At 43.6% G+C, this 19,687-nt stretch overlaps 1 protein-coding gene across 1 annotated transcript in view; it reads left to right on the plus strand.

The window, feature by feature from the left end:
- Window positions 1–5,050: 5,050 nt before the first annotated feature.
- Window positions 5,051–19,687, plus strand: part of PPEF2 (protein phosphatase with EF-hand domain 2) — a 38,370-nt gene continuing 23,733 nt past the window's right edge. Inside the window, exons 1-4 of the mRNA XM_084625789.1 lie at window positions 5,051–7,477; window positions 12,284–12,313; window positions 17,242–17,369; window positions 19,405–19,462. Of these exons, the coding sequence (XP_084481915.1) occupies window positions 7,342–7,477; window positions 12,284–12,313; window positions 17,242–17,369; window positions 19,405–19,462 (352 nt within the window). The 5' untranslated portion in view covers window positions 5,051–7,341. The remainder of the gene's footprint in view (window positions 7,478–12,283; window positions 12,314–17,241; window positions 17,370–19,404; window positions 19,463–19,687) is intronic.

Below are 19,687 nucleotides of genomic sequence, written 5' to 3' on the forward strand. Positions count from 1 at the left end.
TACATAATTTTAAAAAAAAATAGCTGGGGTTTTGCCTTTCTGGTTTTCTATGCAGGACACTTCAATATAGCAGGACTTCAGGGATTGTTGTCTGGGTGTGGAAGTGGAGGCTGGGCATGCAGCCCTTCCGAAGTCTAGGAGGTTGAACTGCTGGATAAATTCAGACAGCATCTCAGGACCTGGAGTGCTCTTCTGCAATCAAATTTAAATACAATTCATTGCATAGCAAAATAATTTCCAAAACAATTGCTCCCTTTAAAACATTGATTCACAGTGTCCCTTGCAACATTTTTGAATTGGTTGTGTGAGCTTTTCCTACCAGAGCTTTATAGAAACATGTGTCCTTTATCTCCTCATGCTGTAGCTAGCTAAATGTCATTACGTACTTACCTACATGCTCTACTTTTACCTGGATAAAGGCACTGCAAGCTTTTCTTTGACCCAGTTTACTCAGGAGCATCAGTTATAGAGCTAGTGTCGTAATTGATGTGAAGAGAAACAGAGGGTTCCAGGAAGAATGTGGGAATAAAGGAGCCCACACCGATTTCTTAATTCCGTATCTATGTCACTTTAATTTGTAGAGCTGGCAGCCACTCCTGCCTCTCTCTCATTCACATATCTTCTCATAACAGCCACACCCAAAGCTAGGGGACCAGATATTTAGCTGGTGTAAATAGGCATAGGTCTATGGACTTTTCCTAGAGGTCTGCTGATTTACATTCGCTAAAGATCTGACCCAGAATCTTTGTGGTTTATAGATATGATCAAATTACTCATTGCAATTAACATTTGTTGTGAATATAGATTTTTTCCCCCCTGTTTGCAAATGGATCCTGGTTTTGCAGATATTTGTCATCTGTAAGTACCCAGTGAATAGTTTATGCAAACAAATGTCAGTGTGGTTTGTTGCAAACAGTTTTCACAAACACCCAGCAGCAGTCTGGTTATTCATGAACATCTAATAACAATGAACCGAGCTCCGCTATTTTAATTCGCCATTAGGTTAACTGCTGTAAATGAAGTTGATGGATTTCCACTCCATACGGCTAAATTCAGTGCCTTGCATAATGTCCAAGTACCTTTATTTTTTTTAAATTTAGGTTGATTTTTCCAAGTGTGGCAGAGCCCCACAAGTACGAAAGAGTTGCTGCTGCATATACAGTGTGACTTTTATAATGGTTTCTTCGGGCAGTCTCTTCATTACTTTTCCTAAGCAAGGGATTGCCACAAGGAGAGATGACATAAATTCACTGGGATTCAGTACAGGGATATTGGAACAATGTGTATAGTGATGGTGCTGAGAGCCATTGAACCAAACTGTAAACCCTGTATATGATGGAAACCACTTCAAGCCAGGGCATGTGGCAGCATCCCCAGCACCCTTATTTCCAACACCTATGGTTCAATAAGGATTTTTGCATCTATGTGGAGGGTGAACCCTTTAGAACTGCAGTATACAAGGATGGTGGAAGAGGCTCCTTTCCAGTTCTCTGAATCCAGAATTTAGCTAGGAATGCAAAACTGCGTCCACTGGGATTCACATTTGGTTAAAAACACTATTATATTGCCAGCAAGTATAGTGGTCCCAGATGAGATGAGTTAACTACGGATTTTCTGGCTATGAACTGCCCTGTGCTGGCAAGGGTATCTGTATTACTTTGAAGCTTTTTGTCTGATTAGTCCTAAAAGGAACCAAGACAAAGCCATTCTGCAATTCCAGGAACCAGGAGCTTTCTCTTTTGGGTTTTAATTTGCCTATGTCCTCTGCACTGCAAAATCCTGACCTGAGCAAGGGACCTTTCCTCCCAAAGTAGGGATTGAGTGGGAACTTTTTCCCCAGAGAAACTTTTCATGTTACAAAAGGCAGCGGGAGGTGTATAAGAGCTGGTTGCTCAGTTAAAACGTGAGAGGCCAGCGTGCTATATTTCCCATCCATAATCCCTGCTAGTAATCCTAATCCATTTCAGATCTCTTGCCTTTTGTAAGAGTCACATGGGGAGGGCTTTGAAAGCATCTCAAAACAACTGTGCAGTAAATAAATCCTAAGGTCTGTGCTCTCTTTGGAGACCATCACATGTGCTTCATGCTGGACGTGCAAAAGGAAATGGGAATTTTCACAGAGTGGCTGAGGGGAAGATATGCTTGGAGAAGCTCGTTCATCATTTTAAGGCCTCAGATGGGACTGTCCAACTAAAGCATCTCAGAGACTCTTGATCATATTGGGCATCAAAGGCTGATTTTTTTATATATATATATGTGTGTGTGTGTGTGTGTAAACATGCACAAACAACAAACCATGTTTTAAAAAAAACCACCCAGAGAGCTTTGAAGTGTTTATCCAAATAAATCCTTCTTTAAACTAGAGATTGGGGACAAGGTAAGTTTTCTATTTTTTCTTTCTTTGTAGCAATGTCTTGTGTGGTAGGGTGATTAAATAACTCCTGTGGAGGAAAGTAGACCTTGATGAAGTTCTTTGGCTTTTGGCTATGTGAGACGGCAGTGTTTTTTAAGTGCAGTTCTCTTTGCCAACACCCCATCTGCTGCCCATGTGCAGATGACTGTTTATAAAACATAACCCTTACCAGCCTATGGTTGGATCCAATTCTACTGCAAACAGTGGAACACGTGTATTTGCTATCAGGAGGTAAAGACAAGGTGTTGGGTCTTTAGTGTCAGTTACCTTTAATTTTTTCTTGTTGGATTTTTATTTTAAAGTTTTTTTTATTTTTTTTCTTGCAAGATCTTAATTTGTATTTATTGGTTGTTTGTAGATGACATGGTAACATCTTCCTTTTTACAGCAGGCTTGGCCGCGTTCCATAGATGGTCCCACTACTTAGTAATAATACAGTAGAATCCCGATTATTCCAACTCCCCCTTGTCCTATCCATCCCATCCAGGGGTGCTGGAGAAATGTGTATAGTGATGGTGCTGAGAGCCAACGAACCAAACTGTAAACCCTGTATATAATGGAAACCCACTTCAAGCCAGGGCGTGCAGCAGCCCCCCTAGTTCCGACATCTGTGATCCTATCTAATGAGGCGCCAGTGTATGTCTATTCTGTTGAATTCTGATTATCTGAGCTCTTGATTATCCAGGCATATCTGCAGTTGCCAAAGCAATGTGGATTCTGTTGTGTAAGCCCCGCGTGACATACGTTCTGGGTAGAATCTTTCTCAGCTGTGTTTCTACTTTGTAACAATGCATTTTCCTGCACCTAAACAACGTAGTGTTTTCGCGTGATGCCTTAGATTCCTGTAGCTGTGGCAGCAAATTCTGTGCTGATTTACATCCTGGACAATCTCAGCGAAGTTCATGTAGCTGCTCAGTGCAAAACTGAGTCCCATAAAGTTTTATCAAGAATATTAATTCTTGGAAAAAGAAAAGGAGGACTTGTGGCACCTTAGAGACTAACCAATTTATTTGAGCATAAGCTTTCGTGAGCTACAGCTCACTTCATCGGATGCATACTGTGGATGAAGTGAGCTGTAGCTCACGAAAGCTTACGCTCACATAAATTGGTTAGTCTCTAAGGTGCCACAAGTCCTCCTTTTCTTTTTGCGAATACAGACTAACACGGCTGCTGCTCTGAAACCAATAATTCTTGGGTTGCCCAGGAAATTTTTAGCTCTGACTTGCAAGTTATTTCTTTTCTCTAAGACATGCTCTGACTCAAACCTTATTTCTTCTGAATCATTTGCCTTTTTAATGTATGTATCCTGGGTGTTTAGAAAACTCAGTGATAAGAATCGTCACACCAAAACAAACTTGCAAATCTGCAAAGATTTATTGTAGTCTCAGTTTGATACCTGACCCAACAGAGGAGTATATATGCTGCATTGGTAGGAGGTGTGGACTCTTGTAAGACTTGTCTATATTTAAGTACAATAATTATAACTCTGCTGAGCAGCGAAATTGCACTGTGCATATGTTTTTGTTTTTTCACGAAGACGTAACTTGTACTGCTTTGCTGACTGGCTCAACCTGACTGGCAACGCAGTTGTCATTCTTTGGTGCTTTTGTTCTTTCTTTGTCTTCTATTTTTTCATCTGTTCGGCTCTGGTTTGAAGAGTAGGTGGGTGTGCTTGGTCATTGTGCAGTTTTTTTTCGCTGTTGCTTTGCTTTTTAATGTCTGTTTATTAGGATGGTCTCCATGCACTTAGACTGTAAACTCATTGGGGCAGGGACTCTCTCTTCTGTGTTTGTACAACACAACGAGGTCCTTGCCCAGGACTAGGGATCCTAGGCACTTGGGTAATACAAATAACACAGCATCACAATTAGATGGAGAAACGAGATCCCATGCTGCGATGTTTTTGACTGTGCTATAGTTTTCCAGAAGTAAAGTCTGGTCCTTGGAGTCATGTGAGACCAAGCAGTGGAGGAGACCCAGGAGGGACGATCTGGACCTGGCAGTAAGGTTGAGTCGATGTCTAGGATTAGATGGGAGGATGTTTTCCAGGGCTGCATTCTGGGATTAAAGCAGACTTCTGTGGTGCATCCCGTCTTGGGTCTGGTGCTGCTGCACTGCATGGGTGGTGTCCCGCCGGGAGTGTTTGGTGTGATTCTTTCCTATGGCACCCAGCAGTGTCTCCTACCTCCAGCCATCCCTAAATCACCTGGCAGTGCCCCCTCCCCTCAATCACAGGTCCGTGGCCCCTGCCTGCAGAGAGTGGGAGGGTCCGGCGGAGGAGGCATGTGAAAGGGATGGCGGGGGGGGGGAAGGAGAGAGTCCCTGTTTGACCTGCCCCTTCCCCCACTCACCTGGTTCATTGGGGGAGCCCCCACCTACTCAGAGCTCTGTTGACTGACAACACTGTGGACCGACCAGTCATGGCTCTCCTGTGAGGGTGAGGCTCTGTGAAGTAACCCCAGGGTCTGCTCAGAGCACCCCACTTCACTTACAACCTGGGGAGGCTGCAGTGCAGCTCAGCCAGGGCTACTCAGGACAGCAGGAGGGTATTACTGCCCTCCCTCTCCTGCTCCGTCCCCCTCCTCTTCTCCTCCCCTCCCCCCAATGGTGTCCCTGCAATCAGCACAGGGCAGGGAGAGTCAGAAAATTGTACAGTTTAGACTGGAATGTCCAGGGGTCCCTGTTTGGCTGCTGCTGCCCCTGCCAGCTGGAGTCTAGGGTTGGCACCTCTCCGCAGTTTTTCCCAAAGGCCCCATGGTGGTGGGGATTTAATGCTGGGTTTACAGCTGCTGTTTGCACAGCTCTCACTTCAGTGGTTTTGCTCCTTTAATGGCACCAAAACGGAACTGGATTTTCCTATGTAGGTGAGAATAAGCTGTGCAAATGCCCTCTTATTGTAATGCCTTGTAGGCGTTGTTACTTAGTGTTTGTGAATGCACTTGGCCAGTTTGGGGAGGCAGGTGCAGAGGGCATGGAGAGGGAGAGGTGAGGGGCCCCCTTCCTCCAGAGCTAGGATTCTGTGTCCTTCAAAGCTAGTTGAGTTCTGGTCTGCCACTCCCACCATGAATCTCTCCCCTCTTCGCCCCTCAGTCAGGTCCTTCCCTGCCACCCCCTGCGTCTCCTTCCTGACCATCTTCTGTCCCTCAAGAATCCCGTTGGAAGTAAACCCCATAGCTTTCACATTGCGCTGTCTGTGACCAATGCTTCACCATCAGTTGAGTGTGGGTGGCTGAGATGTTGCCAGGAATATTGCTGACCAAAATGCTGCACGTTCCTTTCATGGCAGATTCCTAAAATGTAGGCTTCTGTCCCACAAGCTTTCGTATGACACTTGCCGCCTTCCGTCGCAAATCAAAGCAGTGCACCTTCCATCCACTCCAGTCTCGGAAGGAATGGACAGGACCACCTTAGCTGTGTTAGCCTTCGGGACTCCTCTGCTCATTCTAGTTTCTTCTGTACCGAGAAGGAGTATGAGCTCAAAGGCTGTGTCTGTGGGCTCCGAAACGAATGGCAGGTTGGGTGATGAAAAAGGAATCCCACTGGCTTGGTTTTATTATTGTTCCCCAGAGGGAGAGATTTCAGAATTTGGCTGATTCCTGAAATGTGTTGCAGGCTGGGTGCTGTCAATATACACCCTTGGCAATGGTGAGAATTAAAGAGAGTGGCTGGGATCCAAGCAATTCATTGATGGTGTAATACCCCCAGGAGTAAAACCAGAAGGTGAAGAAAAGCAGTATTTATTTAACAAAGCTGATTATTTTCTTACGACAGCTAGTTGTTTATTTTAGACCAGTCTCTACTCCAGCTGTGATAAAGCAAATAGATTTAAATGCCATCCCCTGTCCTTTCATTCCTTATAATTAGGGATATACCCTAGGGAGAGGGCATGCTTATGTGTGTGCGCAAACACAGACACCCAATGGAATGAATGATGTAGTGCACCCCAGAGTTATTTATTTTAATACGTCATATGTGCTTGGGGCTCACTTTGCATCATTCTCATGCTATGACATCCCCAAACTCCCACGGAAAAGTCCCATGTATAATTTCATACGGTTGTCATCCTGTATTTAGAAATGACTAAACTTGTTCAGTGCAAGGGGAATGCATTCCTTTAATTGCCCTGTTCTGACTAACTTTATTGTAGCGTTAAACTTTTGGTGACCTACCTGATCCCTCCACTCCACTCCACCCCATGCATACACGGGAAATGCCTGCCTCCAGCCACCTTCTCAATACATCTTTCCTGCTTCCAGGCTTGTCTTGGACATCCTATCATTTATCTGCACCTCTGCAACCTCTGATTAGTGTGACCCTGCCATTCAGGTTGAATTTCTGAATGAACCCCTGCAATATGCATTGTTTCCAGGTGAAAATGATGTAATTGTATGGACTGTTTGTGGTTCTGACTGGCCTCAGATGAAGCTATTTGGCCTGAATTTCTTAGGCAAATCATAAAATATGGTCTAGGGTGCATAAATATTTGTCTAACAACCTTTCACTTTTTATAAATCAAATCAAGGTTCAGACTAGTTAGTCTTGTGGGTTACCTACTCTTCAGACATCTACATCAATATATTGAAACCTAAATACTGTACCTGTTTCAGGCACATAATGCAGTCTTGGCACGTAGGCACCTAACGTTCTAAAACATCTCTGTTTAATTGAAAAACAAAAAACTTGCAAAATTTCCTTTCATATATCTGACGTGAAGCTTGGAGCAATCACACTGGTGACCATGCCAAAAGAGTCCATCCCAGGTTGCGCGCAGATGTACATTATGTTGGAAAAATTAGATGTCAGGGTTATACTTGAATCAAGATAGATCACCTGTAAAGCTGTGGCTTCTAAACCTTACTGAGTATTAATATATTCACGGTTGTCTCCCAGCAGCTTGGGACACAGGGCACCCATCCTGATTGTGATTGAATGCTCTTTCCACTGCTTGCTTGCTTGATTTTGATGATACTGTATTTATTTGCAACCCCACAGAAACGTTGTTCGGTGATCATGGGGTGTAGTAGTTCCACAAATGCCTATTACTTCCTGCGGAAATCGGAAAAAGGTGAGTGTGTCTCATAAAATATTTCAGTCTTTCCTGGTGGATTATAAACGTCCCGCTAGAAAGTCACAAATATTCAGCATAGAGATGCATCAGCTGTATTGCCTGATGATGTTGTGTGGCCCAGTTGTGTCCCATAAAAACAGACATTGAGTTCCCAAAGAAGATAATAGTAAATAGCTTTTAGGTGAGGCTGAGATTAAAGGCAGCAGAGGCAAAGCTGTAAAGCAAAGCAAATCTGTTGCAGTCGTTGCCCACGTTAATTTGTCAGTTACTGGTAAACATGCACGTATTGTGCTCTCATGCTCTGATGGCGAGAGCTGTGCTGGCATGAACACTACTTTCTACGGCCTTTGAAATTGAAACCAAAACGAGGGCTGGTTTGTGCAGTGGGTTTGCTAAACTAAACTGGGATGATGGAGAATTAACTGCTTTGGCTCTTTTAGAGGTTAGATGTTGGGGTTAAGCAGGTTGAGAGTGTCTGTATTAAATTGTGTTAATGCAATGATCTTCTTGTCTCGTCACTGGGGATTGGGTTTGACAGAGTTGGATTTTTAATTTTTCTAATGAAAATGGATCATGTCAATGATTGTTGTTTGAGGTTTTTTATTTTTCTCTATTTCAGTTTTCGCAGAGATCGCCGTCACATAAGCTGGCATCATGAAACTGATGTGTTATTTGTAGCTCCACTAGAGTGTAAACTGGTTTTTTGTTTATTTTGGACACAAATGAAATAAAAAATCAGCTTCTCAACAGAATGCAGCAGTTGCCTAAGACTGTAACAGGGTTGGAATCATTTTGAAAAAAAACCAGTGTTCTGATTTTTTTTTTTTTTTTTTTTTAACCTGAAACCATTCAGCAAAACAAACACAAATTACTGCACTGTTTTGGTGGCACCGAATCTGCATTTATCGCCCAAAAAAGTTTCGGTCAAAAAACCTTGCCCAGCTGTAAATACAATAAGACATCTAGATATTGATAGCCATGGTATCTTAAATTCAGTGAAGTCCATACATATTGTTAACCATGTTCTGTATGTCCCTACTCCACATTCCCAAGTAATCTCGGTAAATGCAGCCGGTATCTTCCATGAGTATTTTGTTTGCAGTGTTGTTGTATCCATGTCAGTCCCAGGGTATGAGAGAGACAAGGTGGGCGAGGTAATATCTTTTATTGGAGCAACTTCTGTTGGTGAGAGAGACGAGCTTTCAAACTTACACAGAGCTCTCCTTCAGAGCTGTGTAAGCTTGAAAGCTTGTCTCACTCACCAGTAAAAGAGAGTGCCTCACCCACCTTGTCTCTCTAATAAGTATTTTCCGAACATTAGGGTTCGGTTAAAGAGCTCCATGTCACACAGGGTGGTGCTGTTAGCATAGACACAATAGATACCTTGTATGTTCCTTGTGCAGAGGTACCCCTAACAGAGCATCTTTACATCTTAAACCTATAATCAAGGCCCTGTCCACTGTGCAGCCATGGTACTTGTTGCTGAGTCTATCACATACCCTGGAATCGCGCTTCAGAATCTTTGTTTTAACTGTAATTGTTTCCTGCCCTTATGGTTGTGACAACCACTTTGAAAGGGTAGCTGAGTGTACACCTGTTCAGTACTGTCTTCCTGAGTCCATAGACAACCTGAAATACTAGCTCTGAGTGGCTACAACGGCTTCATTCATTTCAAATGTCTGTTAACTCTGAAACCTACAGATGGCACTTTAAATAGGAACATTACTAATTTCATTGCTGATCATTTTACCAGAAACATCCAGTTAATGTTTATTCCGCAATCCGAAACTGCATCCCCAACTGCCAAAAGTCTCACGTGCCTTGTACCCTGCTGTCAAAATAATCAGCTTCCTCCTGCTGACTTCCCATGCAGCTGTGCTTGTCAGTTAAAAACGAGATTCTGAAAACTAGAACATACAATGGAATTTAGTTTAAAATAAGTAAAACAGAGGAAACTGGTCTGAGTGTAATATTCATTTTCAGATTTCATTCATTTAAAAACTGTCTGTTATTTAATGAGACTGTCACAGAATATGTCTGCCACATCAGAGTACTACAGAACCAAAGGTGTTGCTGTGTGGTTCAGACCCAGCTTGCTGCAGCGTATACAGGGGTTGGTCTATAACAAACTGAACATAATCTTCAGCTTTTCTTCAGACAAGGAATCTGAGTTTTAAGCTATGCATGTGCAACTAAGTACTGGATCTGTTATTTGGTCCAAATTGTCCTGGGTCCACAAAATCCCTGCCTCTGCAGCTGCATTACTGGCTTGTCCTGAACCTTTCAGAAGCCCTGCTACAGAGCTGTGTGGAGAGTGATTAGGGGTAGAGCCAGATGGACATGTATCATCTTCCACCAGCCCCATGGCCATTCTAAGGGCAATAACCCTGCATTCTGTGGAATCACCTGGGAATGTTTCTGTTGGAAGGCATGGGCTGCAGAAACCCTAGCAGCATGACTCCATTAGACCCATGCTACAGTGGAACCAAGAAGGGGGCAGCCTGGACAGGGAGCCCAAGAAAGAGTGCAGAGGGCCAGGACTGCACACACATCTCAGAGGATCCACTGGGACCAAGCCCCTGTCCATTTCCCAGCGAGGCAATCTCTGATCTCTCTGATGGAACTGTGGAGAGGAAGCTCCACAAGAGAAACTTCAAAATGTCATTTCAATGGACTAGCTCATTTTCCACTTCTAACCTCTGAGTCTCTAAGATGGGGAAAGCACCACTATAAAACCAAAACCCTACAGCCTCCCCTTGTAGCTTTAGTGTGAAATTCCCACTTCTGATGCTGTTATAATGAACAAGAAGACCAGATCCTCAGCTGGGGTAAATTGGTGTAGATTGAGGCCATGGAGCTTCGCTGAGATACACCAGCTGTGGATCTGGCTCTCTGGAGTTCTTCACCAATTCCAGTTCCCATTTTAATACTTGATTTTCTTTTATTTAATATGGACAGGATCTGTTAGACCAATTTTCAGTGAGGAATCCATAACGTGCAGTTTGAGTCTCTCTTTCCATTCTTTTCAGGCTTGAGATCATTGCGTAAGCTGATCCAAAGCTCTCTGAAGTTAATGAAAGTCTTTCCTGGTGGACTTTGGATCAGGATCTAACATCTGCCCTTTTGAAGCTGGTTCTTTTTTAACCATTTGGGGCTTTCTCCATTTTTAATTTGTCTGAGAGTTTCCCAGTGCAGCCAGAGTCCCTGCATATGTCTGAGTAAAATGTAACCCCATTTGTTTTATTAATGCTACAACAGGCCACCAGGGAGCTGCCTTCTCTCTCGCATCCTACCTGCTGCTGGTCGGTTGATTTGGCCTCAAACTGATCCTATGTCTCATCTGCTTTTTGTATGTTGCCTTACGCTCCAATGTGACGTTTTGCTGAGCAATGTGTAAACCCTGTGGCACATCCCCCAAAGGACAGAATGGTTTTGTCCATTTGTCCACATTGGGAAGCAAGGGTGTTGTTGCTTGCTTGAACTTGTTCTCCTGAGCACCCCAACTTTCCTGAATGTTTGAAATTATGGATTGTGAGAGGTGCCTGTTAAGTAGCCACTGAATGGGGGTATAACCTTTTGTAGCTCCGACCCCTCCACTGACTGAAGTCAGAACTAAACTCCAGTCTCTGCCCAGAAGGTACTTATTACAAGGTGTCAATAGAAAATGTAATCTTCAGGGTGTGAGGTGGGAATGGAGCGAACCAAGCCACTTGAAACACTAGGAACCAGGCAGAAAATAAGACACTGAGGTGCTTTCACGTTTTCCTTAAAGTGAATGACATTGTGGTCATTGAGGGTGAAATCTTCCATCTTGCTATACACAGTAGGGCCAGAGGCACTGGAGATCAATGAGGCATATGAGCAGGAACATGAAGGGGACTCCAGACTGCTAGACAGTTATCTAGGGCTGCCAGTTTTAGTTGGACAAGTTCCTGGAGGTTTAATCACATGACATAGTCTTTAATTAAAGATTAATCTTCAATTCCTGGAGAATCCAGGACAATCCTCAGCAAAAATGTCACTTGTGCAAGGGTCTATTTTCTTTTAGTATGGTAATTATATTATTTGGGAAATATGGTAGTATGTGACTGTCGGTGAAGACTGCATTGCAATGCATGTGCACAAAGGGGCAGTGGTGAAGATGTGCATGGTCTTAATGTTGTTATTTCTTGACTTTTGTTATGTTTAGGCACGTAACCTTAATTTTTAAAATTTAAAACGTTAAGTTGAAAATTTGCCAAAATAATGCACCTTACTTCATATTTTTGTTGATCTTATCTTAAAGTTGCTAAGAATCATAAATCTTCACTTAGGGTAGGGAACCTACGCTGTTGATTGATCTACTTTTGATACTGTGTAGAGGTTTGAAAGTAGGGTTTCCTTAATTACACAGGCATTAAATTAAAATCAGACAGTTTATTCAACTACCTATTTGTATTTCTAATGTGCTCATCCCTGTAATATCTAGACAGGTTGACATTCTTCCAGGGAAGTTTGTTTAAGGGATACTCCTGGAAAAGTCTCATTTGAGTGACCAGATTTGGTTATTAATGATTTCAGACAAGGTGAAAAGGGCAATATTTTATTCACCATTGATTTGGGTTTTATTGAATTGTATTTGCTACAATGAATGGGCATATTTTAGTTTCTGATTACCTCTGTTTGGGTTTGCTGAACAAGCAGAGTTATATCCTCTAGTGAATAATTACATGTTTGTGTGTGTCTGCTGTTCAGTTTATTACTCAGATCCCCATAAAATGTGAGAAAATCTTTATTTTCTTCTTCTTTCTTTTTTTAAATCAGTTCAAACACTGCCAGATGCGGCTCACCCAGGTAAGTTGGTTGATTAGAACACATGGCTTTTTCAGTTGTTCAATTGTAATAATGTATAAAGCAGCACAACAAAACAGTCACTTACCTTTTGATACATTAGCAGTACTAAATAATGCACATGTGATGTTAGATGCTCAGTGTATGGTCACTATTGAATCTTTTGTGGACTTAAAAGATCTGGTTTTAAATGTAAATGACTGGTAACTCAACTTTCTGAGCTGTCTTTGCTGTTTCTAATGTGCAGTGGCTTTAGAGAAAGAGGGAAGTACTGCTTTACGTAGGGGGACTGGGTTTAAATTTCAGTCCGTGGATTCAATTTAAGATAAAGTACCTGGAATATTTTGCCCCAAGTATTTAAGCAGAATGTCTTTGGATATCAGTGTGGAACATGGGTAGATCCTGTCTCCTGAGGGAGGGATTGTTACCAAGGGATTTTCCTGGCCCCATTGATGTCAATAGTGAAAGTCCCATTGACTTCAGTGGAGTCAGGCTTTCACTCTTGAGTCTGGTCCCATCTGTGCCACTGATTTACTCTGTGACCTTGGGCACTTCTCTTTTAGGTGGTCCAGCTATATAAAACATTTAGTACTGCACATGAGGTCAGGCAGGCATCTTATTATCTAATTGCACCTGTATATTAGGCAGTTTCTGTTGCCGATAATTCTGTCTGCAGTTTGCCAATTTGTTCAAGGTCCTTTCTCTCTGTGATCTGAAACCATGGCCTAGCACGAACAAATTGTTGATATAATTTTCCCAGGCCGATTTTGTGGTAAGTCAGATGAATCATGGGGCCAGATCTTCAGCTGGAATATAGTCAGAATAGGCCCTGATTTACACCAGCTGAGGATCTGGACCATGATTTATGAGTCTCTTTTGCTTGCTTTGCGGACTGTGTGGAGGGCAGATAAGGGCCTTAAAGTGGGCGTATGAATTCCTGAGTGAGGCAGTGGAGACTTGACCCCTTGTGGGGTCCCAGAGCCTGGGCTCCAGCCCATGCCTGAACATCCATACTGCTCTTTTATAGCCCTGTGAGCCCCCGTCAGCTGACACGAGCCAGCTGCGGGTGTTTTGTTGCAAAGTAGACACACCCTAATGCGCTTGTCCGGGGGTGGGTTTATTTTTGGCCCAGCTGTTAGATTTTTGAAGCAGCTGCCTGTCCCGCAACCCAAGCTGTCAGTGAGGAACAGTGTTAAAATATGCTTTAAGCCTCAATGTCTGGAGTAGGGCCTAAAAATAATGAGAAAGTCATTGCGCATAACAAAGAAGTAGGTGTCAGATGATGGAGGCGGCTGCTGAGATGGCATGGATTTTCCCCAAATAGTCCCACAGGCTAAATCAGGTCAGGAAATCAAACTGGCAAATTTGTGTGTGTGTGTTTGTTTATTTATATATATATATATATATATATATATATATATATATATATATATATATATATATATATATATAAAAAATAATAACCCCCCTCCCGACTTAAATTAACTTTCGATGCAGGCCACTAAAAGCTAGGATTTTCCAAGGTGTGACTAGGTTTTAAATACCCAGGATAGGTAACATACTGCCCTGATCTTAGACACCTGCAGTAACTAGGCACAGGAGGAGAGAGATTTACAGTGTCGGATGGTGGACTGAGCATGGGGAAGGGAGCCAGGAATTCCTGGGGTTTGTATCCTAGCCCTGCCAGTAAATTGCAGTGTGACCTTGGGCAAGTCACCTGACCACAAGTGTAGTATTGTCCTCATTTTACTCTCAGGGTGCTACGAGCATTAACTAGTTAATGTGTGTACAGTGCTTTGAACTCAGGGCTTTGTTCACTCATCTATGGAGTTGGCAGGCTAGCTGGCGAGTGGTTCCATTCCTTCCTCTACAGATCTTCTGAGGCTGGCACCCCACAAGGCCCCCACCCCAAATCTTTTCCAGTGCCCGACAGAGTTCTGGTCTGCCTGCTCTCCTATTCATTGTTCAGGAGATAGTGAACTGACTAAGGCTGCAAGCACCATTAATATGCTGATGGTGTCAATCTGGGTCTCCTTTGTATCTGATTTGCACAGGGTGGTGTCCTTGCTTTCCCAGTGCCAGACCAATGTAGGGACTTCTGTGAGAGTGAACTGGCTGGATGAGTGCTGGCTGACTAGGGAAAGACTCAAAGTTTGAGAGGTTGGTCGGGATGGTGCCTGTCCTGTCATTGTGTGCATACACCCATTCCTGGGGCCCATAGTTTAGGGGGAATGCTGGACAGGGGTCAGCAATGTGTCCATGGGAAAAATGTTGAGGTCCGTGGTAATTTTTCAAAAAATTGAATGACATAGCCCCCCCGCCCCCAGTGTCCGTCACTAAGTATGGTAATTTTGTCAAGTGTCCGTCACGCAACATGGTGGTGCTGACCCCTGATTCTGGACCCTTTATTGATCCTGCTTTCCCAGCTGGCTTCACTGGGTGGAAGTGCATATTCCTAACTGGGGACAAATACGTGGCAATGGGCTCTTTAATCTCACAGATGAAGGTTGGACAATATCCAGTGGCTAGAGGTTGAAGCTACACAAATTCAGACCAGATATAACGTGTACGTTTTTTAACAGCGAGGATAATTAGCCATTGGAACAATTTAGCAAGGGTTGTGGGGGGAAGTCTCTGTTGCTGGCAATTTTAAAATCAAGAGGTGATGTTTTTCTGAAAGATCTGTTCTAGGAAATCTTTTGGGGAAGTTCTGTGGCATGTGTCAGACAGGAGGTCAGACTAGATGAGCATAGTGTTGGCCTTGGAAGCGATGAATCTGCCGAGTGTGAGGATTGAGACCTCATCTCTCCTGTGTGTAATCTGTCACTTCCAGCTTGGATTACTGCAGTGTGCTCCATGCCGGGCTAACCTTGCAGACCGCTGGGACACTGCAACTGCTGCAGAACATGGTTGCCTGCAGGTTGGCCATAGAGAGGACATTACACTAACAGTCCAAAGGCTGCACTAGCTTCCTGTTTGTCCCCAGGTGCAATTTCAGGTGTTCATTTTGGTCTTGAAATCTGAGCTCAGGTTGCGAGGACCTAAACCTGAGCTATCTGCCTCCACTCATGTCCCATTGCCGTGATGAGATCAGCTGAGGTGCTGTTACTAACAGTCCTTAGATTTGAACAGTTGAGGTTGGTAGCCTCAAATTCACGCTAACCCGCTAGTCTGAGGTCACATACGTTTGCAGCCATTTATAGGGCAGTGTGCAAAGTATATGTGTTCATTGTGGCTTTTGACTGTGATAGATTACAGTAGAACCTTGGAGTTACGATCTGACCAGTCAACCACACGCTTCACTGGGAACCAGGAAGTACACAATCAGGCAGCAGCAGAGACCAAAAACAAAAACAAAAAAAAGGAAATACAGTACAGGACTATGTTAAATGTAAACTACTAAAGATATCAAGGGAAATCAGCATTTTTCTTCTGCGTAGTAAAGTTTCAAAGCTGTATTAAGTCAATGTTCAGTTGTAAACTTTTGAAAGAACCACCACAATGTTTTGTTCAGAGTTAGGAACAACCTCCATTCCTGAGATTCTACTGTACTTACGATGGGTGTCCTTGTTTTTAGGGTTGTTCAGGATGTTGCCTTTGTGTTCAGGTTTTTATTAGCGCAGGGAATAGCTGTAAATTCAGGGATTGCTTAATGAATGAATAAAATGCAAAGCACTACTGATATATGCGTGCTAAGTATTAGCACAGTTCATTGGCTGGAAGCATGTTTCAAACCCAGGCGGTGGCTTTTGTGTGTTCCCAGTGGTTCTGGGGAGTAGATGCTTGTTTCCTATACAGGAATGCATGGGTTGGAGGCTCACCTCAGAGTGGATGGGCAAGAGTTGCCTACAGAAATGTGCTGAGAGCTAGGTTAAAGCAGAGGTAGAGATTTCAGGTCTGCTTCATCACTGTGTGTTAGGCCAGTTCTGTGCCAGTGTAACCCTTCTGAAATCAGTGTAGTGACAGCTGTGTAAAACTAGAGTAGCAGTGATGAATCAGGCCCTGTATTTATTTGACTTAGAGCAGGCAAAGCCCAGCTTTATTAAGGTACTGGACAGAGGTCAGGCCTGGGTTCAAATCCTGGCTCTGCCACAGACTCTGTAACCTTGGGCAAATCCCTTAATATCCCTATGGCCCAGCTCCCATCTGTAAAATGAGAATAATGATACTTGAGAGTCAAGTGGAAATTGTCGATTTAGAGTTAAGCTTTTTGAGGCAGGATTTGGTTAAATAATAACTGTGCCATGAGGAGCCACCAGGTAGAGCTAGAAGTGTCTTGGGAGTCTTTGACAATAGACAGAGCTCTATGGGATCAGACTTTTCTTTCATGACAGTGGAGAAAGTGTTTCTTAGTTAGGATTTACCCAGAAGAACAACTGATAACGTCATGTTAACATCTGAGCTGGCTGGAAAATTTTCAGCAAAACGATTTTGGTTGGAAAATACCCATTTGTTGACGTAAAAACCTGTCTGTTTCAACTAAACTTTCTCTGGGAAGGTTTCCCGAGTCCGGGATGGAACTGAGAGAGAGAGAGACCTCATAACAGCCAAGAGCCTGGTGGTTTGGGCACTCACCTGGGATGTGGGAGACCAGGTTCAAGACCCTGCTTTCTGTGATTTGGGGCAGGGTCTTGACCCTGGCATCCTGCATCTCAGGTGAGTGCCGTAACCAGTGGGCTGTTGGCTAGTCTCAGGTCTGTCTCGTTCTCTCATTTTTAAATGGGAAACGATCTTAGTTTCATCCTGATACGAAACCAAATGCCAAAATGGAATTCTCTTTTTCTGGCCAGCCTGAGTTAATTCTTTCCTACGATTCAGCTGTGAAGGAGAAAACTCCCTTCTTTCCCTGCATAGCTGGGAGGGAGAAGAGCACTTGCCCTGGTGCTGAGATACTGCAGCTCAGCTCTCTGGTTCTGTTCTTTGTGTCACAGCCTTCAAGGCCGCTGTCCTGATCCAAAGATGGTATCGACGCTATGTTGCCCGGCTAGAGATGCGCCGAAGGTGCACATGGAGAATTTTCCAATCCATAGAGTACTCCTGTGAGCAGGATCAGATCAAGGTATGGTGCTAAAGAGAAGGAGACAATGGAATCATGTGCCCTTTGTCATTGTTGTCTTCGTAATTCTTATCGGGCCATGGATGTGCATAGTGCTTTGCAGACCCCCACAATCTTTTCCCGGAGAGGAAGGCCCTGGGATGAGACTTTGGAGACCTGGGTTCAGTTCCCAATTGTGCAGCAGACTTTCTGGGCGGCCTTGGGCAAGTCACTTACTTATCCTCTGTGCCTCTGTTCCCTATCTGTACAATGGGGATAATACAATTCCTGTTGTCTGTTTAAATTGGAATCTTTTTAGAGCAGAAACTATGTGCATGTACAGGGCCTTGCACATGCCATCTTTTAGCATTTCATCTAAATCCTGTGGGCCCCGATTGGGTTGAGGCCTTTAGGAGCAACTGCAATAAAAATTGATCAGTGATGAAGACAAAATACAAGATCCACTGTATGTGTGTGAGCAGAGGGGAATGGATGAGACGAGGGGAGGAGAAGGGTGACTGTAAGATCATGTGGTAGGTAAGTGAGTAATATGCATATTTAGTGACTTCCACAATTGGGTTTTAAATATAGAGGAATTTTTTTCGCAAGCTTCTCTGTTCCCCTTTCTTATGTGTGTTTTCTGTTCTGCCTGAGCAGGCATGAGCTGCGTGACACTTCCTGCCAATGAGTGGGTGGCATCTCGAGGCTTTTGTGGTAGACATCTGAAGGCTGTTTCTGTGGCTGCTTGGCAGGAAAAGTTGTCTCCTGCAATGAAATAGCAGCTCCTGATTTGCTGCCTCCTTTATTTATATTTCATACTTGGTATTAGTTGATGTCTGTTTTCTGGTAAGGTGTTGACATCCGGATGGCTTCCTAGCCCCCTTCTGGCTCTTTTCACGTTGACTTTCTTTTGCCTGTTAGTCCCTGTTCACTTGTGTATGATGGAAGCCAGAAATACTTAATCGTGAAGCCATGGGGAGCAAATGAAATGGGACAGGATTGGGCGTAATTTGCTAACCCAGCCTCCGGTCACAGCTCCTCTCTGGGGGTTTATGAACACTAGGAGGGAAGCCACATGAGCGCTTACTGCTTAACTTGGCTCAGCATTTTCTCACCTGACTGCCTTAAGCAGAAGTTTGCATCTTTTGTTTCAGCAGGTGAGATATTTTAGATCAGAGAAACAGTAGCTGAAGGGAAAATTGAAATCTGGACAGACCCTCAGAGAGGGATGCTATGATTTCTTATTTTCCATACCTGCAAATCCCTTGAAATAAAACAGGGTGGAGTGAAGCAAAGGGAGTCTTTGCATGCACTCCAGAAGCAGTTATAAGGTAATGCTCATCCTTAGCCTGATCCAAAGCCCATTGACATCAGTGGAAAGATTTGCACTGTCTTCACTGGGCGTTGGATGAAGCCCTTTATTCTTGGTCTCCCAGGGCCAGATTTTTTTTTACTGTTCAATACCCAACATGCTTCCAGTGGGATGAACTCATCTGAAAATCTGGCTGTTAACAATTAGCATTAAATTGGAAAGATGGTTACTTAAATATCACTGGACACAATGTATAATTAATTAGTGGATCTCTCCGCAGTGGGATATTTTGAGGCAAACGGCTCAGCAAGAGTAAAAAAAAGATGGGTCTTTTATAGGAATAAGAGTATATCGGTAGTTTCATTGCCCAGGGTAGAAATGAGCAGGACTATCAATCCACAGGCGTCACAGTATAAATTAATAGCCACCTAGAGCTCATAGAGAATTTCCCCCCCATGGTGTAATACTACACAATTGGCTACATTTTGTGGGTTTTACATCTTCCATGGAATTATTTTACATTGGCCTCTTTGGGAGAGTGGATACTGGTCTATATAGACCACTGTTCTGCTCCACAATGAGAACAGCTGTGACCGGATTTGCTGTATATACAGTGCAATATGCAAAGGAGGAGGAAGGAGGTGAAAGGAGGAGCTGTGTTCTGAAGAACGCCCCGCGGTAGAGCTTTCAAAGCTTTAGCTCATAACTTAGGGTGAATAACATGGCACTCCTTCTTGTCTTCTGCAGCTTCACAACTTCTTCAGCTACCTTATGGACCACTTCACCCCAAGCAGCAGCAAAGAGAGTAAGCCTGTGTATTCCATATGTAGATATGGTACTTGCGGCACTGAAGGCTGCACGCTCAGTGCAGGGTGTGGAGACGGAGGTGGACTCACATGGCTCAATGCTGATACTTCTAGCTGATTAAGGAGTGACCTTACAGGGATCTGAAGGGAGACCTGTCTAGATGTCAAATGGATCCATGACTACAGTGCATGCGTTAGACAGACCATGATTATAACGCAGGCCT

The sequence above is a fragment of the Lepidochelys olivacea genome (genome assembly GCF_965140295.1).
Source record: "Lepidochelys olivacea isolate rLepOli2 genome assembly, chromosome: 4".
Taxonomy (NCBI): Eukaryota; Metazoa; Chordata; order Testudines; family Cheloniidae; genus Lepidochelys; species Lepidochelys olivacea.